This window comes from Capra hircus (assembly GCF_001704415.2).
Source record: "Capra hircus breed San Clemente chromosome X unlocalized genomic scaffold, ASM170441v1, whole genome shotgun sequence".
Lineage (NCBI taxonomy): Eukaryota > Metazoa > Chordata > Mammalia > Artiodactyla > Bovidae > Capra > Capra hircus.
The window spans coordinates 45,166,365-45,193,242 of record NW_017189517.1 but is presented as its reverse complement, the minus strand read 5'-3'; the positions used below and the strand labels follow the sequence as shown (position 1 = coordinate 45,193,242).

At 37.4% G+C, this 26,878-nt stretch overlaps 1 protein-coding gene across 1 annotated transcript in view; it reads left to right on the top strand.

Annotated features, from left to right (window-relative positions):
- The window catches only part of DIAPH2 (diaphanous related formin 2), a gene marked incomplete in the record, with an annotated part of 842,722 nt that overhangs the window by 794,889 nt on the left and 20,955 nt on the right, over positions 1-26,878 (top strand). Inside the window, 1 exon segment of the mRNA XM_018044114.1 lies at positions 8,002-8,137. Coding sequence (XP_017899603.1) covers positions 8,002-8,137 — 136 coding nt within the window.

The following is a 26,878-nucleotide window of genomic DNA, read 5'->3' as shown; positions in this document are numbered from 1 at the left end:
GTTAAGTACAGTATATTAACACCAGAATTTCCCCCCAAAATTATTGTTTATTCTATCTGTATCTTTTTATTCATGAATTGAGAAGGCAAGTCCTGTCTGTATAAAGTTTTGGGGTCTGAGAAAGAGTGTATGTTTTGTTTCTTCATAGTTTTACTGGATGTTGCAAGATTTCTATATCAAAAGGAAACCTCCCCGTCCCCAGTGCACATGTGCACATGTTCGCAAGCCTCTGGGCTAGGGTTTTGAAAGGGAGTACAGATCCTGAACTGGTATTGCCCAACTGTGAAATTATATAATAATAATAATAACCACCCCATTTACCGCATACTTCTTTAATGTGCCAAGCACTGTGCTTAATGGCTTCAGATGCAATATCTCAAAAATTCACAGACCAACACTGTGAAGTACAGGTATTTCGTATTTCAGCAAAGCAGGCTTAGCACAGTTAAGTAAGTGGGCCAAGGAGATAAAGCATGATGGTCGCTAGACAGCTAGGATTTAAGCCAGATTTCTTAGCTCCTAAAGGCCATCCTGTGTTCACAAGGGTATGCTGCTCTACTCAGAATGTTTAGATTATGGGTCTTGACTTGAGAGGAACAAAATATAATAGGCCTCTTTCCCATCATTTTTACTCTGGACATAAAATTCCTGGGTCAGGAAATTTGAGAAATCTTATCAACCAGATGCATTATAAAATGGATCCTTAGAATCATCATACTTGTCTAAGAAACAGAAATTTACAGTATCCAGGTCAGCAGTTCTTTGATTTGAATTTTAAGTGTCCTGTGTTATTTTAAAAGAGATTAAAAGAAACAATTTCAAATTCTGAAATGGTAGTATAAGACAGAAAGAAGGTAAAAGAAAAAAAAAGCTCCAACAGCACAGTTTGAATTAAAGCGAAAAAGGATCAGATGCTAGGACAGTTCAAGATAAAAGATGTGGAGAGAATTCACCTATTTCACTGAGTTTTCATCAAACAATTATCTCTCGCTGATTCACCTTTAGTGTATTAAAAGATTTTCAATATAATGTATACCAGGTCTCTTTATATAGTTGCCAAATGATTTGACTCAGTATCATTTGTGGATCCTTCTGACATCCCTGATGAATGAAGAAACACTCAGTGGCGTGATCACAGTGTGCCTCTGGCAACAGCATTGCCAATTTTTTCACCAGGACATTTTCAATACATTCTTTTAAGGTTGTGTGACTCTCTTCTAATACAGCTTCCAATACTGAAAATAAATCACAATCTTGCCAAGGATATTCTCACAGATACCCAGGATAATTCAAAACTCAAAAGAGAAAAAAATAAATTTCTAGTTTTTTTTTTTTTTCCATGAGTGCCAAGTTATAGTGACATATATATATGGATTTTAAAAATTACCTTTAAGGGACTTCCCTGGTGGTCTAGCTGTTAAGACTCTGCGCTTCTATTTCTGGGGACACGGCTTTGATCCCTGGTGGGGGAACTAAGATCCTGCATGCTGTGCGGTGGGACCAAAATAAATAAATAAATAATGTTACCTTCAATGCCAGTGATATGGTACAGTTGAAAATCATGTTCCATATGCTTATGAGGGTAGATGGTATCAAGATGCTACATTTCTAGTCAAGGATCACATCCTCGTGTCTTCCCAAAAAGAGAGAGGGGATTGTGCAAATTAAGCTATTGAAAAGGTCATGTGTGCTTACCATTTACTTTCAGATGTTTCTTTCACATATAATAATGACTGCCGTCATGTAGTGAGTATTCGTCTGTACCAGGCATCGTCTTCAGTTTTATATAAACATTATTTCCCTTAATCTGTTGTAATTTGAGTGTAGTACTAACTGGTGCTAGTGGTAAAGAACCCGCCTGCCAATGCAAAAAGATGTAAGAGGTTCGAATCCCTGGGTCAGGAAGATCCCCTGGAGGAGGGCATGGCAATGCACTCCAGTATTCATGCCTGGAGAATCCCATGGACAGAGGAGCCTGGCAGTCTACTGTCCTTTGGGTCGCAAGGAGTTGGACATGACTGAAGTGACTTAGCATCTCCGTTCTACAGATGTGTAAATTAAAGCTCAGAGAAATGAAGTAACTAACTTGTTCAAGGTCACAGAGCTCTTAGGATAAGTGATGGGAACTTGGATATGAAAACAGGTTAAGGTGACTCCAAGATCCATTTTTCTTGCTAATTGCTCTATTTCTCCGTCCCACAAGTATACTTTGACTTTCAGTGAGATCACAGTGCTTGCAGAGTGCCTCTGAAGTCAGCACTGGGATAAAAAGCCCTTGAATGCAATGGAAGTAAGGAATAGGTTTTGGTGGGCAGTGGTTTTCATTTTTAAAGATCACGAGATTGGAAGATGCTCAGTTTGTGTAGACCTAACATGAAAGAGGCTGGCATCTGAGCCCCTTGGAATTTTCTAAACCAGTTTCATCCATTTCTTAAAGTTTAATTGGAATATATGAGAAGTCTTATCATTTACATGAGGTTTGGATTTTGTTGTTGTTGTTGTTGTGTAGCATATGACATTTTTGGTCTGTAGGTCTCATTTGTTAATTATGCCCAACAAAGGAAATAAGATTTGTAATTTATTCTTATCTTTCAGTGAGGCAATATAGACTTTAAATTAGTGAGAGATTTAAAATGAGGTTGGTGAATACAAAAATTTTACAATCAATCTTGGAGACATTTTTTGTTGCATTTTACTCCTGTGCTTTTTCCTGACTCTTGAAAAATAAATATGCCAGTAAAACTGGCTTTTTTTTTTTTCTGTAAGCATTTCTTATCTTGGTGAGGTTACTACCAAAACACTTTCTCAATTAGCATCCTCTTAACAGAACACAGTTCTTCACATTGACAGAATCTAATCAGTTGGCATTCCCAACCCTAAGAAATAATGACTGATGCCTACTCGAGCATCTTGTTGAAGTAGACAAGTTAGCATTTAAAATGTTTAGTGAGGCTTAACAGATATAAAGTGTTGTTAATCACAGTCAATTACTTAAAGGTTTTTTAAAAATTCCAATCTCAAATTTGCTCCTGTTGCTTTTATTCTTTTAATTATTTGGATTTTGTTTTATAAGAATTAGGATGAAAAAAATACATCCCATCCCTCAAAAGAGTTCTCTCATCAGTCTTCATATTTTTTGGAGAGTTAACCAAAATTTCAAAATTTTTGAAATTTCTTATCTTTCTCTCTAGTAAAATTAAAGATTGCTGGTATGAAACCATAGTTAAGATTTCCCTTTCTCATTGTAAATTTATTTCCTATGTAGAGATCATTAAATAGGCATGTGTTTCCCATCTCTAATTTCCTAAAGCCAGAGCCAGAAAGTAAAAGCACCAAGAAGAATAGGATCTTCTTTTTAGCCTGATGCTTCTTCATGAAGGCAGAATTGGTAATATCAGAACTGAATCTTACTCCACAGTCTGTGTTGCTTGAAAAGTACATGCCTCTGTAGATGTCTGCATTCATTTCTATTATTGCCAAGCCACAGAAATTATTTTCCTCTTTGTTTCGGTCTCTTTAAGATTACGCCATTATGCCATTTCAAATTCTGTGATTGTTTCATAGTTAAATTTATTCCTGAAACATTTAAGATGTCAACTGGTGGGCCTATTGCTTGGTCTGCTTCATTGTTTATAGACTCACATTCATGGTGTTTTAGAAATGCCAGTTGCAAGTCTCCCTTTCATATAGAAATTTAACCCATTCCCCTATGATGAATTTTTCTACTAGTGATTTGGTGATATTATTGACTGATTTTCTTCTGAATTGTATTAGTTTAGATTTTTATATAAACTTTTTTTAGTTTTATTTTTAAGAAATAAAAGAAACAAAATGTGAAGAATGCTATAGAAATAGTATGAGTCAAGTTCATGAACCACATAATGCCTATCAATGATCTATATCATTTCTTTTCTCAGAGTATAGTTTAGATTTGGGATTTTTTGTATTTTTATAATTATTCTACTATCTTCATTATATAATCTTAATCTACAAAAGAATACTTATAAAAATATCAACAGTCTTGGGAATAAGGTTGCCAAAGTTTTCACATAAAAATACTGGATACCCAGTTAAAGTTGAATTTCAGATAAACTATGCTAAAATCTTTTGTTATCAACGTGTCCCACGTATTACCTGATTTTCTTAGCATGAGTATATCACAAATATTGCATGGATAATGAATGAGTTTTAGTATCAAGATGTCCCAACTATTGCATGAAATTTTTTTAATATAAGTATATGCTAAGTATTGAATGGGATATACTTAAACTAAAAAAAAAAATAAATTCATGTTATTACTCAGTCACAAAAGAGAATGAAATACTATCTGACATTCAATTTTAGCTGAGTGTCCTGTTTTTTATCTGACAACTTTACTTGGAAGGCATCCTGGTAATGAGAGTGAACATATGTGGTTCTGGTATTTAAGTACCTGCAGATCCCCATGGATGGAGGAGCCTGGTGGGCTGCAGTCCATGGGGTCGCAAAGAGTTGGACACGACTGAGCAACTTCACTTTCACTTTTCACTTTCATGCACTGGAGAAGGAAATGGCAACCCACTCCATTGTTCTTGCCTGGAGAATCCCAGGGACCGGGGAGCCTGCTGGGTTGCCATCTATGGGGTCGCACAGAGTTGGACACGACTGAAGTGACTTAGCAGCAGCAGCAGCAGAGCCTTGGACATCTCATTTAACCTACCTGAACCTAAGTTTTACCATCTGTAAAATGATAACAAATACTAATTGTTTTGTAGGTTTTTTATATATATCTGAAGTTCTTTACTTTAAATACCTGACACACAATAATTTTCCATTAAAAAATAGCTGTTATTATCAGGACAAGGAAGAAATACAACTGCAAGTTACCAGTTTTTTCTATCTTCATAATAAATGACAGCACTCAACAGCTAAATAGTCCAGTAGACTGATAATGGAAGCGTCCATCCACATGTTGGTTGATGGTTCACCAGATCAGAAATCTGACTGGTAATAAAATATACACAAGCATTAACCTCCCTTCTCTCTTCTGCTGCTCACCTCCTCTTATGTTACTTACCAAAGATCATGCCACTTGTTAGTATCAGAGCCTGAATGTATGTTGCCTTTTTTCTAAGTTACAATTTTATTTCAATCCTGCCTTTTTCAAATACTTATTTTTTATTTTATTAATTTTTATCACTGTTTTACTTTCACATGAGTAACGCAAGGCATTCAAATTTTTCCAATTCCTCACTTGTTATTACCTGTTTTGTTGTTTTTTTATTATAGCCATCTTAGTATTCATAAAGTGGTACCTCACTGTGATTTTGATTTGCAATTCACTAGTGACTAATGATATCGAATGTCTTTTCATACACTTATTGGCAATATATTTATATATATTTATATATATTTAAATAATATATTTCATATACTTATATCTTCTTTACAAAAATGGCCATTTAAATCCTTTGCCCATTTTTAGTTGGGTTATTTGTCTTTTTATGGTTGAATAGGAAAAGTTTTTATATATTCCTATCAGATATGTTCCTATCAGATATACGACTTACAAATATTTTCTCCCATTCTGTGGGTTATCTCTTCACTGTCTTGACAGTGTTCTTTTTTTTTTTTTTCCCTTCCCTTTTGGCTGCACCACACAGCTTGCAGGACCTTAGTACCCAAACCAGGGATTGAACCCAGGCCCTGGCAGTGAGAGTGCCAAGTTCTAACCACTGGACCCCCAGGGAGTTCCCTTGACAATGTTCTTTGATAGATAAAAGTTTTTACTTTTGATGAAGTTTTATTTATTTGTTTCTTTCTTTGGTTGTTTGTGCTTTTGGAGTCATACACCAAAATGTACATCCACCAATGTGGATAAACAGTATCTTTTCTTCCTCAAAGAATCAAACAAACATTTAACACTGAGAAGAGACAGGAGTTCTTTTCTCAACTTTGCAATTACATAAATGTGTGAGCTTAGACAAGTAGTTAAACTCATTCAGAACTCAGTTTCCATATCTGCAAAAAGAAGATGCTTTCGGCGGAACAGGCAACTTTCAATTGTTGGTGAATAAATTAATTTCTATAAAACCCCCTAGGTTAGTGGTGCTAACCTGGGTAACATCTGCCAGTTTCTGGAGACATTTTTGGCTGTCACAACCAGAAAGAGGTGCTACCGGCATCTAGTCAGTGGAGGTCAGGAGTGCTGCTAAATATCTTATAGGACACATGGCACTCCCCCAACAAAGAATTTATTGTTGTCGCTAAGTTGTGTACAACTCTTTGTGAACCCATGAACTGTAGCCCATTGGCTCCTCTGTCCATGAGATTTCCCTGCAAGAATATTGGAGTGGGTTGCCATTTATTTCTCCAGGGGACCTTCCCAATCCAGGGATCAAACCTACGTCTCCTGCTTGGCAGGTGGATTCTTTACCACTGAGCCACCTGGGAAGCCTATAACCAAGAACTCTCTTGCCCCAAATGACAACAGTGCTGAAGCTGAGAAACTCTGCTCCAAAATTATGATTCTGTTATTCAGGTTTAAGTGGTAAGTCTTTGAGTTTGTCTACAGGAGCCAGAGTATTTTGTGCTCTTAGCATAATTCTAGATGTGCTAGTGTGATAGCAGGAGTAGAAGGGAGAGGTACCAATACTTCTTGAAAATCAGAAGAATATTTTTGAAAGTGCTTTTTAAAGGCTCTTGAAAACTATTATACGGACTTCCCTGGTAGTCTAGTGGCTAAGATTCCATACTCCCATTGCAGGGGGCCTGGGTTCAACCCCTGGTTGGGGAACTAAGATCCCACATGCTCCAACTAATGATTCCAACATGCCTCAACTAAAAAAAAGATCCCTCATGCCTCAACGAAAATTGGAGATCCTTCATGCTGCCACTAAGACGTGGCACAGTCAAATAAATAAATACAAATAAAGGTTTATTGTAAAGTAATTAACCTCCAATTAAAATAAATAAATTTATTAAAAAAATAAAATTGAAATGCAGGAAAAAAAACTAAATGAAAATTATTATATCTTTTAATATCAGAGAAAATATTTCAATATAGGTACCTCCAGGCCAAGCCTTGTAGATGTATTCTTGTCATTGAGTCTTCTTCTTTGGGGTTTTTGGAACAAAACAGTTTTTGTGAAATAGTTAGTACATGCTGTGAAATAGGTCTAATGATTCAGAATAGGAAAAAGAAAAGCAGAACAATTTGATGGAAGGAACTTGCAGTTGATGTGTCTCTGTAATAGAAATTTCTCTAAAATGCCTCTTCTCTAAAGTACTATTAGTCCAGCTGAACTGTTTACTCTAACTTTATCCCATACTGTCTGCTGAAATGTACTGATTGCCTTGAGTTCCACACATTATACAAAATAAAACACACAAATAGCTGGAAGTACATTTAAGCATTCCTTAAGATCTTGACGTGTAAATGCTTTTAAACTTGCAGGTTTGTCTTTCCTGTGGCAGTATGGCTGATTGCTTCATGTCCTGCACCATTAGATGCAATGATGACCACTACCACGCCCACCACCATCATTGTCGTAGACTAAGTGTTCTAAGTACTTTATAAATGTATTTCATTTTTCTTCACAAAAATCTTATCAGTTGGTTTTAAAAAAACATTTTTCAGGAAAGGGGAAAGTGTAAAAAAAAAAGTGGTGGAATACCTGCTAAACATATTTCCCTATTAAACTTTTTCTTGTGTATCAAAACTATTTCATATTTCAACAACAGAGACAGAATGTTTATTGGTAAATCTGTAAATATTCATGTTTCTAATTTTCTAGCTCCCCAGGCAACAGCAATTTAATCCTGAGTATACTTTTTTTTTTCAAGAAGAAATATCTTAGGCTTATTTCATCCTCTCAAAAGTACATGCACATATACCTAAAAGCTGCTATAATACTGTTCCATCTCTGAACGTCTACACATGTGTATATAGAATTTTTAAAGTACACAACTCCTCTAATATATAGGCAATGTAAGAATGTTTAACTTTGTTTATATGTACAGGAAGCAGTGAAAGAAAACAACAAAAGAAAAGAACTGGAAGAGAAGACTAGGAGGGCAAAGCTTGCAAAAGAGAAAGCTGAACAAGAAAAGTTGGAACGCCAGAAGAAAAAGAAACAACTCATTGATATAAACAAAGGTATGAAGTGCTCCCATTTAAAAAAAAAAAAAAGACATCTGAAGTGTAAAATAATTGCACTTAATTAACTTTAAATTATAAACTGAATAATTATGGTTTGGGTAGAAAATTTACTATATTATTAGTTAACTTTATCAAACATCTCTCATTATTATCTTTATTTCTTGTCATCCTACACTGAACACAGGATTTTTGATAGCCAATGCAAGGTAATATGTTGTTGCAACACTCTTTTTCTTTTCATATCTTTAATCAAATTATATATGTTCTGAATGAGTGAGATGAAAAGAGAAACACTGGTCTGGGATGATGAGCCTTATGGTTTTAATTTTATTTTATTGGCATGTGCCTATTGATAGTACAGTAACGACTAACACCCTCCCTTGGGATCTTGAACGTTTCACGTCTTAATGGATATTGACAGCACTATTAAAAGCTGAAAAAAAAATAGGGAGAAAACGCCTTGTCCAGTTGTGAGCCTACGAACAAAATACTGGTATATCCACATAGTATGAAATAAGTTGTTTTCTTGGTTAGCAAGAATGACTGCATATAAAAGGTAATTTTTTTTTTTTGCTTTGGTTTTGTTTTCTTTTTAAAGAAGAGAGGGTAAGGAAAGAAAGTGGTCAACATCAGATACCTGCAACTGAATAATGAAAAAGCATAGCCTTTGCCACTGAGGGTTAGAAAATTTAAAAACAAAATCTGAACAGGATGCAAGATAATATGATTAATATGGACCACCTGTTTCTAAATATATGATATTCAGAATTGCAAGCACTGTATAATGTTTACCATGTGCCAAGCACTGTTCTAAGGCTTTCACATATTCTAAGTACATTAATCTTCATAACATCTCTATGAGACAGATGCTATTATTATCTCATTTTACAGACAAGGAAACTGAAGCTCATGGAAATTAAGTACTTGCCAGGGTCACACAAATAGGAAGTATTAGCAGCAAGATTAGAGTCTAAATAGTCTGGTGATAGCATCTGTGCACTTATAAATGTCATTGTCAAGTAATAATAGCAATAACAACAGCAACAACAGCAAACATACAGTACTTACTGTGTATCAGGAACTGTTCTAGGAATTTTATGTATTTGAATATATTTAATCCTCACAAAAACCTAATAGAAGAGTATTACTATCTCACTTTAAGATTAGGAAACTGAGGCACAGAGAAGTTAAGGGAGTTGTCCAAGTTGACCTAGAGAGTAAGAGGTAGAGCCAAGATCTGATCCTAGGCAGTGTGTGGCCAAAGTTAATTATTAATTATTGTTATACATTTTTAATTACAAGTATTTATTATAATTGAGGACTTTCCTGGTGGCTCAGATGGTAAAGCGTCTCTACAACGCAGGAGACCCGGTTCGATCCCTGGGTCGGGAAGATCCACTGAAGAAGGAAATGGCAATCCACTCCAGTGCTATTGCCTGGAAAATCCCGTGGAGAGAGGAGCCTGGTAGGTTACAGTCCATGGGGTCGCAAAGAGTCGGACACGACTGAGCGAAAGTGAAAGTGTTGGTCGCTCAGTCGCGTCCCTCTCTGCCATCCCACAGGCTGTATTCCACCAGGCTCCTCTGTTCATGGGATTCTCCAGGCAAGAATACTGGAGTGGGTTGCCATTCCCTTCTCCAGGGGATCTTCCCGACCCAGGGATCGAACCCCAGTCTCCTTCATTGCAGGCAGATTCTTTACCATCTGAGCCACCAGGGAAGCCCCATTATCAGTTACTCTGCCATAAATCTTCTAAAGTGATATTTGGCAAATCTTCAAAAGTGATGTTGCTACCATTTTCTTTATACCTTTAAAATACATGCAAATTTTTAGAAAGTGACTACAGTTTATTTTTTTTGCCCAGGAAAAAAGCATAGTTTTAAAAGAAAAAAGTATACAGGATGGATAAACAGCAAGGTCCCACTTATGGCACAGGGAACTATAGTCAGTATCCTGGATTAGACCATAATGGCAATGAATGTGAAAAAGAATATACATATATATATATATATATTCTCAATAAATGGCTGATTTACTCAGAGGAAAATGGAGCATAACAGCTCTTGCAAGTCACTGCACAGATATGCCAACATCCCTAATTTTGAGTGAGGCAGAATCTCAGTGCAACATTTGGGTTTCCCAAACACAAGTACACACATACACTCACAGACACACACATTTCAAGGTGTGGAGATTGAGGTGTCTTTCACTCTCTGTTTCTTTGCTGATTCATGCCTACTCCATACAATCTGTGTTAAAGATGAGGTCTTTCCCTGCCGGGAGCCAACAGGAGGAGTCCCGCCCGTGGCAAAGGTCATGAGGACATTTCCCCAAGCCTAGTTATTTTCTGTCTATTTGAATTGGGTGGGATATATCTTTTGCCATATATATATATGTGTGTGTCTGTGTGTGTGTGCCTGTGTGTGTACACACACAGGCACACACACACATATAAGTGAATCACTGCACTGTACTAACACACAATTGTAACTAACACAATATTGTACATCACTGTGAGGTGAAAGGGGAAAGTGTTAGTTGGTCAGTGGTGTCCAACTCTTTGCCACCCCATGGACTGTAGCCTGACAGGCTTCTTTGTCCATGGGATTCTCCAGACAAGAATACGAGACTGGGTAGCCATTCCCTTCTCCAAGGGATCTTCAAAATCCAGGGATCAAAACTATGTCTCCTGCATTGCAGGGAGATTCTTTAATGTCTGAGCCACCAGGACATTTTAAAAATAATAAAAGAAAAAAGTAAACTGCCAATGTAAAAATAAGATAGTATCAACCTAATTTAGCAAGCAAGTTTCATAATTAGGATGAAAAGAACAGGTCCTAACTGACGATCACTTAATTAGGGAAAGGACTAGGGCACAGCATGGCAGTGGGTATTTGCAGGAAGTTCTCCCTTAAGTGACAGAATCAGTAGAATAGCACTGAGTATTAGCTCCCTTACGTACATGGAGGAGTACTGAGAGAAGAGGCTGCAGGAGGTAGGGGACAGGTTGTGCATTCTCTTGGTTATGCTAAGGGTCTTACACTGAGAGCTATGGTAAATCTATGAATGTTTCTAAATAGAAAGTAAATGTGCTTTCATAGGTTTCTCAGAAAGATCATTTTGACAAAAGCATAGAGAATGGACTGAAAAGGGAACAGCATGAGACAACAGAAGTTAAGAGGTTATCGCAGTTTTGACAAGAGATGATGGTGGCCTGAATTAATGCAGTGGTAGTGCCGTTACAGAAGTTTCTAGTAAGAAGTGTGTTCTATTCTATAGGTTGTGGATATGTACAGACAGATTTATTTTAAGGAATTGCCTCATGTGATTATAGAAGCTGGCATGTCCAAAATCGGCAGAGTAGGATGGCACCCTGGAGAGCCAGGGAAGAGCCCCTGTTGTAGTTCAAGTCCAAAGGCAATCTGCTGGTAGAATTCCCTCTTGCTCAGGGGCGATCAGTTTTTTGATCTATTCAGAACTTCAGTTGATTGGATGAGGCCCACCTGCATTACAAAGGGCGATCTGATTTACTCACAAATCCATTGACTTAAATATTTATCTCATCCAAAAACACCCTCATTAGTCTGAACTAATACGTGGATACCGTGGCTCAGCCAAGCTGACACATAAAATTAACCATCACCAGAGGGTTGTTAAAATGTAGAATTGACTGACCCTGAAAATTTTAGATGAGAGAATTAAGGGAAGGGGGCATTGAAGAAAGTGGTACCTTCTTTAATAAATAAATCAATTTAATAGATAAAGAAAAAACAATTCACAAATAGAGCAGACTTCATCAGGAGGATTACATGATAGGTGACATTTTGAATCTCATGTCATTTTAAGAAACATTGTAAAGATGGGAAATATCTATGAAGCTATTGTGTATGTGCATATGAAACTCAGGAAAGGTTTGGATGAGAAAGACAGACTTGAGAATCATTGGTTTTTGATTATTAAAGTTAGGATATATTAGTTACCTAGGCTTCCCAGGTGGCTCAGTAGTAAAGAATCCGTCTGCCAATGCAGGAGCTGCAGGAGACATGAGTTTGATCCCTGGGCTGGGAAGAGCCCCTGCAGGGGGAAATTTCAACCCACTCCAGTATTCTTGCCTGGAGAACCCCATGGACGGAGGAGCCTGGCGGGCTAAGTCCATGGGGTTGCAAAGAGTTGCACACGGCTGAGCGCACACGCAGGCATGCAAGCTTATTACTTTCCTAGGCCTTCTATAAGAAAATACCACAAACTGGATGGCTTAGAACGAGGCTTATTGTCTCCCAGTTCTGGAGGACAGAAATCTGAAATGAAGGTATAGGCAGGGTGTTGCTCTTTCTGAAGACACTAGGGAAGGATCCATCCATTGCAGGCTTCTCTCTTTGTTTCTGTTCCTTGGCTTGTGGCAGCATAACTTAAGTCTTCACATGGCATTCTCCATGTGTACACATCTGTCCCTTCACATGGTGAAGGGAAACCAGGCATGTTGGGTTAGAGGTCCAACTTAACTCCAGTTTGACCTCACCATTAGGTTCTTGATTGGTGGCCCATATGTAGCAAATGTCGTTCATTGTTCAATAGCTAAGTCGTACCCGAATCTTTGTGATCCTGTGGACTGCGGCACGCCAGGCTTCCCTGTCCTTCACCATCTCCCAGAGTTTGCTCAAACTCATGTCCATTGAGTCGGTGATGCCATCCAACCATCTCATCCTCTGTTGCCTCCTTCTTCTGCCCTCAATCTTTCCCAGAATCAGGGTCTTTTCTAATGAGTCGGCTCTTCGTATCAGGCAGCCAAAGTATTGGAGCTTCAACTTCAGTATCAGTTCTTCCAATGAATATTCAAGATTGATTTCCTTTAGGATTGACTGGTTTGATCTCCTTGCTGTCCAGAAGACTTTCAAGAGTCTTCTCCAGTTTGAAAGCATCAGTTCTTTGGTGCTCAGCCTTCTTTATGGTCCAACTCTCACATCTTCTTATTATTGTTTATTGTAAATATTATTTGACAATTAGAGTATATGCATGTTAGTACTTGCAAATATGTTTTAAAAAGAGATCCTTCCATTGAAATTATATAATCTTTAGAAGATCAATAATGCAGAAAAGAAAGAATAAGAACAGAGTTTGGTTACTAGGTATCAAAACGGCATTCAGTGTAAGTGAGTTTCTTAGTATCTTGTAAAAGATACTACTGTTAACTAGGTGGAAGTCAGTTGCAGACATTCTTTGAGTCTGGGAGGAGGCATGATGGAGCTCCATAAAAGGTGAATCCATGGAAGACATGAGAATGAAGTGCCATCTGAAAGTGACTCAAAGAACTTGTAAATGTGTCCAGTTATAACAGTGTTATCCATCTTCCACTGCAAGAACTGATATAGAACATTGGATTACCATTGTGAGCTGCGTATAATGTAAGCTGTAGAGATAGTTCATGCATATGTGACTGGAGATAGATACATTTGGAATGAAGAAATCTTACCTGTACAAAGGTAGTCAAGTAAAGAATCCTTGGGTAAACAAAGTCATTTGAAAATTGCAAATGACTTTTACAACACAGATACTTTTTCTGTAAAGTTTCTGTTTCATATGAACTTTGCAAAATTGTCAGCCCATCCCTTTTAAAAAATCTCCTGTGATCCCATATAACTAATGAGTAACAACAACAAGACGTATTTATCTAGCATGCAAAATTATATACATTCATCATGAGGAAATATTTTAGAATCTAATTATCCAGAGGAATAATGGGATAAAGCAACCACAAAAGATTATTTCTATAATTTAGATGTGATCAACCAAGCTCAATATTAAGTAAAGATATCACGGAAACCAAGCAGCCAGAGAATTACATCTTTGCAGTTAAATCCATTTAAAAAAATGCCATGTCTCAAAAAAAAAAAAAAAAGCCATGTTTCAAGGCTCCATTTTGAAAGAATTAGAGATCCAAAGGCAAAGGCCATGATAAGAAATAGTATTTTTTTTATTGTAAAAGAGAAAAAAGACATGGGTATGTATTAAAGAGACCATCATTTGTAAACATTAAGTGACATGACTAAAAAGTTATTAAAATCTCTGCATTACAAAAGTGGAGATCAGTCCTAGCTCTGCCACCTACTCGCTTTATGACCTTGTTCTCTTCCTTCATCTCTTCATGCCTCAGTTACCTCATTCATAATAGAGGATAATGGCATTTGCCTCTTATAGTTTTTGTGAAGATTTAATGAGATATAAGTGTAGTACATAACACAGAGCCTAGACAATTCTTGCTGCTGCTGATAATGAGTCATTTTGTGCTCATTGAAGAATTCAGAAAAAAGTTCAAGACATAGTCCCCATCCTTTTTAGTTTATAGTTTTGTCAGAGATGTGTAGGGGAGAAAAAACTGTTCATTGACTGGGGCCCTATAAATTACATGGACAAAAGGCAGATTAACAGGAGAAAAATTATTGGATTTATTAATACATGCGTCATGCATATACCTAAGAGCATTCAGTGATGAGTAACTCAAAAGGGTGGTTAGAACTTAGGCTTATATATCATCTTAGCAAAAGAATAATACATTTTTAGAAGTTTTTAGATGAGACAAAGGCAAAGCACTTTGAGTTTCTAGTGTGGCAAATTGTGGGAACGTAAATATATGAAGAAACTAATGGAAGATAAGAGCTAGTGGGTAAACTGTTACGTAGGTTCCCCTGGTGCTGTTTCCGAAAGGATAACAGTCTATCTAGAACAGTCTCTGATGAATAACTTCTCTTTATTCCTGGTAAACAGTAATAGAGGGACATCTTCACAAATTTATGTCCTACTTTTAGGCAGATAGCTACAGGGCTGAGAGTTTTTCTGGCATCTGCTTCTTCTCAGTTACCTTCAGCTTGAAACAGTGGCATATTTTGAGGCGAAATATTCTGCTGCTCTTCAGATGTGATAAAGCTGAACCAGCAAACAGTGTACTGATACATAATAGAGATTACTTCCGACTATCTTAAAGGAGAGATCAATGAGATCTGGTAAAATGATGTAAGGTTTCACAAGAAGCTGAAAAAATAGTTGAACTATTTTTTCCCATAGTTCACTAACATCTCTGGTCTCTGAATGTATCAATTGAACTAGATGCTGAAGGATGCGTAATATTTGGCTAACCAGGGGTGAAACTACTCAAGTAAATGGGACTAATGCCATCATTGGCACATGTCAGCATGGCAGGTGGAAGGCCTCATGGAGGAACTGTTCAGTGGCCCACAGGGAAGTACATCGAATGATGACAAGGATGGGTCCTAAGTTTAGGCCTTAGATCTACAACTGAGTACCCATATAATCTCTGACAAGGGCTTTCATCTCTCTGTGCCTTAATATCCTCCTCTATAAAAAGGAATAATAGAACATTCTTTGTTATTGTGAGGGTCAAATGAGGTAATCCACAGAGACTGATGTTGCTAATACTCTAGTCTATCAATTACATGTTGACGTCATTGGTCTCTGATGAACAGTTCAATGTTCAGTAAATTTTTTCTCAGGTTCTCATTGTCCTCGTTTTTATCATTGACAGAGGAGAGTTTGAAATTGGAAACTCTTGGACAAATAGGAAGACTGTTGGAAAGACTTGTGAGGAGTCTTGCAAGTCAGATGATGGGTTGTGATGTGATGAGGTAGGAGAGTCAAGGTGATTATAGGAATTTGTTCAGAGATTACCCAGGTAGTGAGCCAGAATACAAGAAAGAAGAGCTGAACACAAGGTGGATATAGCTGGAAGAAAACAGTCAAAGGTGAAGAAAAAAAGGAGTTAGCTCATTTCTGATGTTCCTTTCAAAGGAGTTGCAACCTGTGGCAGTTATAGAAAGTGGTACATGAAGGAAATTTTTCATAAAAGAGATGGAGGGGAAAAAAGGCATTTGGTGTTGGAAGCAATGGATTGCAAATGGATGGCCTAGACTTTTTTTTAATATAAATTTATTTATTTTAATTGGAGGCTAAATACTTTACAATATTGTATAGACTTTTTAAGAACAGCAAAGTTTCATCACTATATAACGATATATTGATGTGTTTTGACATCTTAGGTTATTTCATTAATCCAACCAACATTTATTGCGCCATTCCACAAAAAATTTTAATTAAAGCATGAACAGTAATACATCATTTATTTAAATGTAAAATTGAGAAAGCTAATTTAAATGCAGCCAAACATATGCTAAATCAATAAATGTACTCTAAAATGTGTGTAATAGTATGTAAACTATGCAAAGTACTTGGCATAATCTACATTCTCCAACCTTTGATTGTATTAATATAGATGATAATTAATTTAGGGATCATGAAAAATTATTAATTCTGTAAGTAAAGTAAGAAAGCTTATCAAATATTTGTAATATTTGTGAATAAATCTGTTTTGTTTCATGTTTCTGGAACTCAGCAAATTAATTGCAAGGACTAACAGGAAGCAATAAAAATAAATGCATTTCAAAAAGGGTGTTTTGAAATTGGAAACTCCAAGTGTGATTCTTATGCAAATATTATTTAATCAGGAACAGTTTTGCTTCTCCTCATATAAGATTATATGGAAATTAGAATTACCTGTTTACTTCTAGTATGATTATAAGGACAGCTACCTGAGTCAGATTTGATGATAAATCAGTCTTCTGATAGTGAATAAGCAAATTTTAACCAATAAACCTAAACATTTAAGCTCTGTCATTAGTGGTGGATAGCAATTTTAGTTTTCTGAGTTTTAAAATGATTGTATAACTTAATTAATTCATTTCACATTATTTTAATCTGAATGGATCAAAATTATGTTTCCAAATGTCATACCCTAGGCATTAAATTATAGTAACCAATAGTAAAGATTAGAATATCTGTAAATAACAGAATTAATCCCAAGCAGTATTAAACCTTGGGCTTCCCTGATGACTCAGATGGTAAAGAATCTGCCTGCAATGTGGGAGACCTGGATTCGATCTCTGGGTTGGGAAAGATCCCCTGAAGAAGGGCGTAGCAACCCATTCCAGTATTCTTGCCTGGAGAATCCCCACAGACAGAGGAGCCTGGCGGGCTACAGTCTATGGGGTCACAGAGTCGGACATGACTGAGCAACAAAGCATAGCACAGTATTGAAGCACCCCTGATAATATGAATTTCTGAGACAAACTAGGTGCCACATTCTATCATATTTTACAAGTGATAATGAGCAACTCATAGATGCTAATGCAAAGCAAAACAGTGACCTAACAATAAGCCCTGTTTATGAAGAAACAAGGCTTCCCTGGTGGCTCAGCAATAAAGGATCTGCCTGCCAATGCCTGCCAGTGTGGGAGACGCAGGTTCGATCCCTGGGTTGGAAAGATCCCCTGGAGGAGGAAATGGCAACCCACTCCAGTATTCTTGCCAGAGAAATGCCGTAGACAGAGGAGCCTGATGGGCTACAGTCCACTGGGTCACAAAGGGTTGGACACAACCTAGCGATTACACAATGAAGAAAAAAAAGAATATCTGGTTGATATTCCATTTACTTAAATTGCCTTGCTCCCTATATCAGCAAACATTTCCAGAAATCCATTTATTCAAAATAAAAACTTTCTCTCTTTGCTATCTAGGTTTATTTTTCTCAATGGAAATATGTGGTATGTGAGTGTGTGTGAGTGTGTGTGTGTGTGTGTGTGTGTGTGTGTGTGTGTGTGTGTGCTGTGGGGTAGGGGGGAATTCCACAAATTAGCCAGTAAAGTTTTGCCCAGGGCCTTAGAGCTTTAACGACCCAAGGTATTTAGTAGTGTACATTTGGGATTTTATTATTATTTTAATGAAATATCTTTAGGTCCAGTTTAGGCAACATCATGACATACTGCTGCCATTCATTCAATAAACAGTTCTCAAATTTCTAAATTCAAGCACTGGGTTAAGGCTTTGAGGTACAAGAGCAGCTCCCGCAATAACAACCGTCAAATGATACATCACACTCAGTCAGATGACTCTGTGACCCCCCACCCCAATGACCAGTCATCTCAGTTAGACCCTTCAGTCGTTTAGCCTGCAATTACAGAGTTGTCTCCTTTCCTTCACAGCCAGAGAAACCTGAGTTCAAATCCTGACTCCCCCTCTAAACAGTATAACTTTGAGCAATTCACCTAACCCCTCTGATCCTCAGCTTGTGCCATGTTTAGTCGCTGAGTCGTGTCCTACTCTTTGTGACCCCATTGACTGTAAGCCCGCTACACTCTTCTGTCCATGCGGATTCTCCATGCAAAAATACTAAAGTGGGTTGCCATGCCCTCCTACAGGCAATCTTCCCAAACCAGGGATGAAACCCAGGTCTCCTGCCTTGCGGGTGGATTCTTTACCCTTTGAGCCACCAGGGAAGCTTCCTTGCCTATAAAACAGGAAAAAAATGCCATCCTCCTCCTAGGATTTTCTTAAGAATGAAATGAGACAATATGTGCAAGTCTCTCAGCACTTGCTTGGTACATGGTTACCATTTAATAAGTTAAATGTTGTTATCCCTTAATAAGAATAATTATTTCAGTGAGCATACAATGAAAAACTATGAATAGAAATAATCACAACAATAAAAATCTTAGTTGACCAGCATGCCCAGAGGAAGAGATATTCTGATTAATCTGATCTTATAATTTTATAGAAAGCCATTTGGGCCCCAGTCTTTATCATCCGTAATCTTTCTGAACTTTATGAGTTGACGGCCCACCCAAATACCTTCCCTCAACCCCCAGTATTTTTGGCCTCAGATTTTACACAGGTGAAAATGTGCAACATAGTGCTTAAAAATAGTTTTGTACATGCAGTCAGCCCACAGTGTATAGATCATTGATAAATCATTGAAGTGAAAGTGAAAGTCACTCAGTCGTGTCTGACTCTTTGCAACCCCATGGACTATATAGTCCATGGAATTCTCTGGGCCAGAATACTGGAGTGGGTAGCCTTTCCCTTCTCCAGAGGATCTTCCCAACCCAGGGATCGAACCCAGGTCTCCTGCATTGCAGGTGGATTCTTTACCAGCTGAGCACAAGGGAAGCCCTGATAAATCGTTAGGACTTTGTTATTTTCTCTGGGCCATTATTCAGAGCATAAGTGATCACTGCAAATGAGTGTTGGAGAGTGGGCTTCATCTATTCTAATTCCAGAATACACTCTAGATTAATCAAAGGTTCTAGTTATTTTTTCCTGTAGTCTCTTTGAGCCACTTATCACTAGTAATTTTTTTCGGACCTCATGCTAGAATAATTGCATTTCTGGCCTCAGTTCACTAGAAATAAGTGCTACACTCTCATTCTATCTGCCTTAACAATAAAACAAATTTCTACATCAACTAAAAATATTCTTTTAAATAGGAGACAAAAATAAATATGTGAAATAAGATAGGTAATATACTTTAGATCTCATTAAGAGTTCTTACATTCTAAATGCAGAAACTCCAGTTTGCAAAAACTGTAAGAACTCTTCAGTGTGTTGAGTATTTAATAAGATTTCATCATTCTTATGTAGAATATGAGTAATGCCAGCAGTTACAAATTTGGCTTTCCTCACAGTATGTGCTTGTTGCCATGTATGCCTTATGTAACTTCACTAGCCAGAAAACCATGAAAATGTTGGAACAGGTGGCTGACTACATAAGAAATGACCAAAATACCTTGAAGATGGCCTAATCACTTATTAGAAACATGCTTCAGTTCCATATTTCAATATTCTGATTATTACAAAAAAAGTATCAAATGAATAACAGCTGTTATATACTGACATTGCAGTTAATTGGACCCTGTTCTCAGTCAAATGCGTTTAGATTCACATTGGTAATTATACCTAACAGCTTCATGAAACCAACAAACTGCCCTGCACCCAACTCAGTTCCACCCACATTGACTCCCTGAGCCCCTAGGCTGTTTCAGAATCAGGTAAAAATCTATTGTTAATGTGCGAAAGGATTATTATGCATGGAAACCTTTTAGTGATTTTTAATTTAATTCTACAAGTGCTTATTGAATGCCCGTAGTGTGTTGAGCAGAGTGAGACACTCTAATCATAGTATTGTTGTCTGTTAACTCAACACCATTAACCTACTTAAGGGGTTACTAACTGTCAGCCTTTCTCACTCTGTACGTGTCTCTTCTGTAAGAAATGACAGCTCTTGCTGCATATGTATGTATGTGTGTGTCTCCACTCACGCAGGACTATATGTAGCGTATAACATATATATTTAATTTTCACATATTTTTAACAAATGAAAACTTCTGTTTTGCTTCTTTACGTCTAGTCATTTCTCAGTCACTCCCTTCACACATGAACAATCTATAATGTATAAGATATCTTGACTAGTTGCTGCTGCTGCTGCTAAGTTGCTTCAGTCGTGTCTGACTGTGCAACCCCATCGATGGCAGCTCACTAGTCTCCCGCGGCCCCGGGACTCTCCAGGCAAGAACACTGGAGTGGGTTGCCACCTCCTTCTCCAATGCATGAAAGCAAAAAGTGAAAGTGAAGACGTTCAGTCATGTCTGACTCTTAGAAACCCCATGGACTGCAGCCTACCAGGCTCCTCCGTCCATGGGATTTTCCAGGCTAGAGTACTGGAGTGCGTTGCCATTGCCCTTAGTGGGAAAAAAAAAAAAAAAAAAATCCTAGTTTAAGAAATCCGTTATACCTTTGTTATAATGGTATTAGAAAAACATTATAACCTAAACTTAGAATACCTAGTTGTCATCTAATTCAACAATGGATTTGATATACTATTTCATAATAGCTTAGAAGATGATGATATGATTCATTTGGAAAGCAAAAAATAATTATCCTTTAAATGTGCAATTAAGTGTGGATACCATAATCTTTTTTTTCTAATTTAACCAGTATTAGAATCTACTCTAAATGTACATTATGTAAAAAAAAAAAATTATCTCTTTATCAGAGGAGGTATTTCAGAGGTCCTGATTTTGATTTAGTCTTTTCTATCTGGTGAGCCCTAGGTAGAGCTGCCTAGGAATTACGTAAAGCATCGCTAAACAGAATGTATGCCTGTAGGTCTAGGGAGCTGCAGGCACAGCCCTGCTGAGGGTAGGACAGGTTCCTAGGAGTTCTTTACAGACCTGAATGGCTCTGTGGTGGGCTTCCCTGGTGGCTTAGATGGTAAAAGTGAAAGTGAAGTCGCTCAGTCTTGTCTGACTCTTTGCGACCCCATGGACTGTATACTGCCAGGCTTCTCTGTCCATGGAATTTTCCAGGCAAGAATATTGGAGTGGGTTGCCATTTCCTTCTCCAGGAGATCTTCCTGACCCAGGGATTGAACCCAGGTCTCCAGCATTGTAGGCAGACGCTTTACCATCTGAGCCACCAGGGAAGTCAAGGATCCACTGATAATGCAGGAGACCCGGATTCTGTCCCCGGATCGGGAAGATCCCCTGGAGAAGGGAAAGGCTACCCACTCCAGTACTCTTGCCTGGAGAATCCCATGGACAGAGGAGCCTGGCAGACCACAGTCCATGGGATCGCAAAGAGTTGGACATGACTAAGCAAATAACACACATACACACACATGGCTCTGTGGTAGAAAAATCACATTCTTAGCATATGCTGGGTTAGGCTGTGCTGTAATCTGAAAGTCATAATACTTTGTTTTGTATTAGGTGTACAGCAAAGCAATTCATTTATATATATGTGTGTGTGTGTGTGTGTGTGTGTGTGTGTGTGTGTGTATGTATGCATTATTTTTCAGATTCTTTACCTTACAGGTTATTGCAAGGTATCAACTATAGTTGCCTGTGCTATACAGTAGGTCCTTGTTGTTTATCTGTTTTATATATAGTAGTGTGTATCTGTTAATCTCAAAGTCCTAATTTATCCCCCCACCCCATGTTTTAAGTGAATCATTTTGTATAGTTGAATGTCTGAATGTGAAATTTTCTAATTTCCCTGTTTATCTCACCCATGTGTACATTTTTGTGGTTTTGAACTGCTACCTCATCTGATTTTCGAGAACAGTATTTCTGTGAAAGGAAAATGTGTTCCCTCTAGTCCTCTTTTATCAAAAACCCTTTGCACTTGCTTTCTTTTGCCAATTGAACCTTTTTTGAAATGCATCAGTCGGGAGAGCTTACCTAGCCTTTTCTAAACAGGAGTAGCTATAGGTGCATTTAAACAATCTAACTTGAAAAGGGGATTTCTCTCTTTTTATTTGAAAACAATTGAAAATGAAAGGTGTGTGTCTCAGGATAGAGTGCTTAACCGACCTTGTTCTACTTCACTTCAGTGTGGTATATGAAACTGCCTCCCCTGTGTCTTCCCCAGCATTTTAAAAAGACGGTTTACTTGTTTGAGGCAACTGGTTCTGAGTCAGAGCTCTTTCTGGCATAACCAGGATCCATTATGTTGTTAGGGCTTGTTATACTGTTCTTTTCATCTCAAAAAGTGAATGAAGCTTTGTTCGAAGGGCTAGATGATCATATTTTGAGAGGAATGGAAATGGAACTAGAGAGGTGGACTATGGCTCCATTAAGCTTTAAGAGTACGCGTGCTCCATCCCCCACAGTACATAGAGCCTGAACTTTTCACTAATCTCATGTAAGCTCCTGTGACCCAGGTATGTTGAAAACTAACCCTTTTCACTTGAGCAACCATGACAGTAAATGAAACCCTGTAGAGGTACCTCTCTCCTCATGGATGGAAAACAGGGGTGGTGGTGAGGCATTTGCAGTATGGTTCTCAGCTTCTCCTCCCAGTCCCCTCTCTAAGACCCCAGAAAAACAAAGTAAGCATTTTTATAAAGAAATATATATTGTAAATCAACTATACTTCAATAAAAATTTATCGATCTTTTTTTTAGAAAAGAAATGTATATGTTCTTCCTTTTATAATCATAGATAATTATAACCTTATGAAAAACTACTGTGTGCTTTGGACTTCAGCAGTCAACGCTTCTTCTACAGGATATGGCTCTTTAAAGACAGAAGTAATTAAGGACTGATTGGAACTTAACATTCCAAAGTCAAATCAGAAGTTTATACTCCCTCACAAACATTTCTACCTACAGTAGTGTCTTCAAGAAAAAACAAAACAAAAAAAAGTATTCTCTCAGTGGAAAATGGGGCCAGGTTTTTGCTTTGTTCTTTTTGTTTCTTGAGAGGGAGGAGGATAAGAAGGTAGTTGCTTATCTCACAAATATGGTAGTTAGCCATCTCTAAGTCATACTGTTTTGCTCTAAGGTAGGTAATGCCAGACTCTGGCATCAATACTGTATGCCTTTCTTTTTCTTTAATTTTTTTTTTAATTAAAGTCTAGTTGATATACAATGATGTGTTTCAGTTTCAGGTGTACAGCAAAGTGATTCAGGTATTTACGCATTCTTTTTCAGATCATTTTCCCATATAGGCTATTGTAAGATACTGAATATAGTTCCCTGTGCTGTACAGTATGATGATTATAATTATCAAACAGTTAGTGTTCATTTATACTACCCACATATTGGTCTTCATTCCTTTTTGTATTTCAGATCATACATTTGGAATTACTCTTTCTGCCTGCAGTATATCTTTTAGAATTTCTTTTTGGTGAAGATGACAAGCTATTTGGGCCAAACCTCTTTAGGAACTTTCTGGGCCAAAAGAGACCCAACCTTGTCCCAGCCTAACCCCAAGGCTTGGGCCTTTGGCCTTCTTCTTAATCTCACATGAGTTTTCCTTCCTATAATCCTATCTCACCAAAGTGTTCCTCCTGTGTCCTGACTCTTTTTAAGTCATTTTCTCCCATGCCTTAGTTTACAACAAGCCAAAATGTTTCATCCAGCTTTGTGCTCTATTTGGCTTTATTTCCTGATTTAATCTTTGTCCTTTTGGCCTCCATTTCAGGTCACAACTTCCTGATATCCTCCTGGCTCCCCAACCCTCCCACCATGCTCCTGTTGCTAATTGGCAGGGTAGCACAGTACCATCTTTCAGCTTGAATTTCTTCCTTCAAAAGAACACTTCCAGCATCTGTTGATACTTGCGGCCCGTACCTCAGGGACTCTTCCACAGTGGATGGGTTCAGATTCTCGCCCTTCAGGTTCTTGGCAACTCTTAGCCCAGTGGTTCTCAAAGTGTGGTCCTCAGCCCACTGCTCAAGGCCGTAGACCTTGAGTAGAGCTGGCTTCATCCACTGCTCCTTCTACTATACAACTCTACTTCGCTAGTGCTTTAAATTGTTAATTAGTTAAATTATTTATTTAAATTATTTACATGTGAAAATGAGAGACTTCTCCTCAAAGCTTTACATTCCTATCATTTTTGAACCTTCTGCCAAATGACAGGATCAGTCACAATCAAGTAGTTTTCAGTGAAGATGGGAAGATATCTTTGTCACTGAAGTTTATAGGGAATTCAGCAGAGTCTTTGTGTTGTTCAGTATGGCTTTGATGGATGGATGTTGCCGTGTTTTTTCAGCTATAACATTCCAAAGTGAACTCAAACAACTGATTTACTAAGGAATGATTATTTGCATTCTGTGTGTGTGTGTGTGTGTGTGTACATAGGTGTATGCGTGTACTTGATTTATGAAGTGAATTACCAAAGAATTTCTTAGGGAGAAATGTCCCTGATATGCTCAAATAGAATTTCTTGGTCATGGGGAGGAGGTAGATAATGAATTACATAGCTGTTTTAGGAGCACATCTACTGAAGAGCAAGTTATTAGTTGAGGATTAACACACTCTCGCTATCATTATCCTTATTCGTACATAATTTAAGGCCTTTTGTTTGCTCCTGATGTATGGATTCAGACAGCAAGTAACCATGTGTGAGTTTTTCATTTGTCTTGGCTTGACATCTTTGTTCCATATACCCTAATGGATATGAACTTAGAGGAAAGAAAATCCAAAGCTACTATTTCAGTCTTTTCTGCTTTTAAATTTATTTTCAGCAGCCAAACACTTTTTTTTTTCAATAATAACTGGAGCATTGAGACTATTTTCTTAGTAAATCACTATTGAATGGATTGAAAAAGTTAGTGTACCCTCTAAACGAAGTGACTTAACCACTGGGAAATTCTTCTTTGATACAATTTTATGAATGTTAAAGAAAATAGCATGAAGAAATTATCAGCAGTAGACAGTACTACATCATTCTGAAGACAATGTGATCTTTTTCAAATATTAATAAGGAATTTATGAAAAATGAGCAATCAAGATAGTTTATTATATTACAGATGGATTTTATTTTACCAGCATGTGGGCCTCTTGTATAAAGAATATGAAGAATTACAAGATGGCAGCAGCAGAGCCTCAAAGCAAGTGTGGGGCCTTCTGAGTCCTAGGCCCTGTGTGACTGCATGGGTCATATGCCCTCACATGTCCAGAAAGCCCCTGTGTTTTGCCTAAGTGTACAGTGAATGAAAGAAGTCAAATCCACATACCTTTGTTCATGGAACAAAATGAACATTTTAACTTGAATAAAAGTGAGAATCTTTTAACAAGAATCCACTTCTTAAAAAAAAAAGTCTCTTCCTACCAGTGACCTCTTTTATTTATTTCAAAATGTCTATTCTTTCCCATCAATTTCAGTATGATCTCTGTAGCAAATAAAAAAGGGAGCTTTTCCCAGGAGAACTTATGTCAAGAAACAATCTTCTTTGGCTCTCTTCTGATACATTAAGAAATAGTTCTCATCTGTCTTAAAGTAGGTTTGAACATTTTCCTCTGATGAATACTTTACATACTCTGAGCAAACAGTTTCAAATTTCTCATGTATTTTTCTCAAGAGATTTCTATTTCTTTTTTTTTTGATCCCCAGTGGTTTAAGTATCATATCTACATATAGTTTGTACTACATTCTATATAAACAATGTGATAAGACTTATAGGATTTCATTCTGTAGCATTATCCTTAGGTCTGTTTGCACTTGATGCTGAGTTCACTTAGAGAAATATGCATTCTTTGTTTTCTGTGACTTGGTTTTCATAAAACATGAAGCTGCTCTCTAGATTATCCAGACCAGTTCCCTGTCTCAAGGTATACCCATATGTAACTCTGTAAGACAAATGGTTAGACAGCGTGTTTCTAAATGTCCCAGAAAAAGGAAGTAGCACCAATATTCCTTATATAGTGAGGGATTTCCAGGGGAATGCACTTACAGTCTTCACAAGTTCCATTGTTCTTGAATGCAATCATTATTCTTTTGTTTTTATTGAAATTACTTGATATTATTCCTTTACTTTGGGTAAAGTACCTTATTTTGAAACCTAACTTTAATTATATTTTTTATGGAGAAAATAGAAAGCAGATTCTTCTAACTAGTATATTCTACCATGTAAAACTCTTAACTTTGTCATTACATTTGTCCATTTGTCATCTCTTCCCTTGTGGCTTACCTGGTAAAGAATCCGCCTGCAATGTGGGAGACCTGGGTTTGATTCTGGGGTTGGGAAGATGCCCTGGAGAAGGGAAAGTCTACCCACTCCAGTATTCTGGCCTAGAGAATTCCATGAAATGCAGTTCATGGGGTTGCAATGAGTTGGCTGTGACTGAGTGGCTTTCGCTTTCACTTTCTGAAATGTAGACATATCCTGACTAATCATTATTGTCGTGTAGGTTTCTCTCTTTTTTTCATGAAAAAAATATCAAATTATTAATTTTTCTTAAAAGTTCAATGTTGTTTTCTTTTTTTTAAATTTCAGATGCTCTTTAGTATTCAGTATATTCACAGCATGCTCAGAGTTTCCCTCACTGGTCCACTGGCTCTAACATTTATTAGAATAATTTTATTTACCATATGTTTGTGTCATATTGGA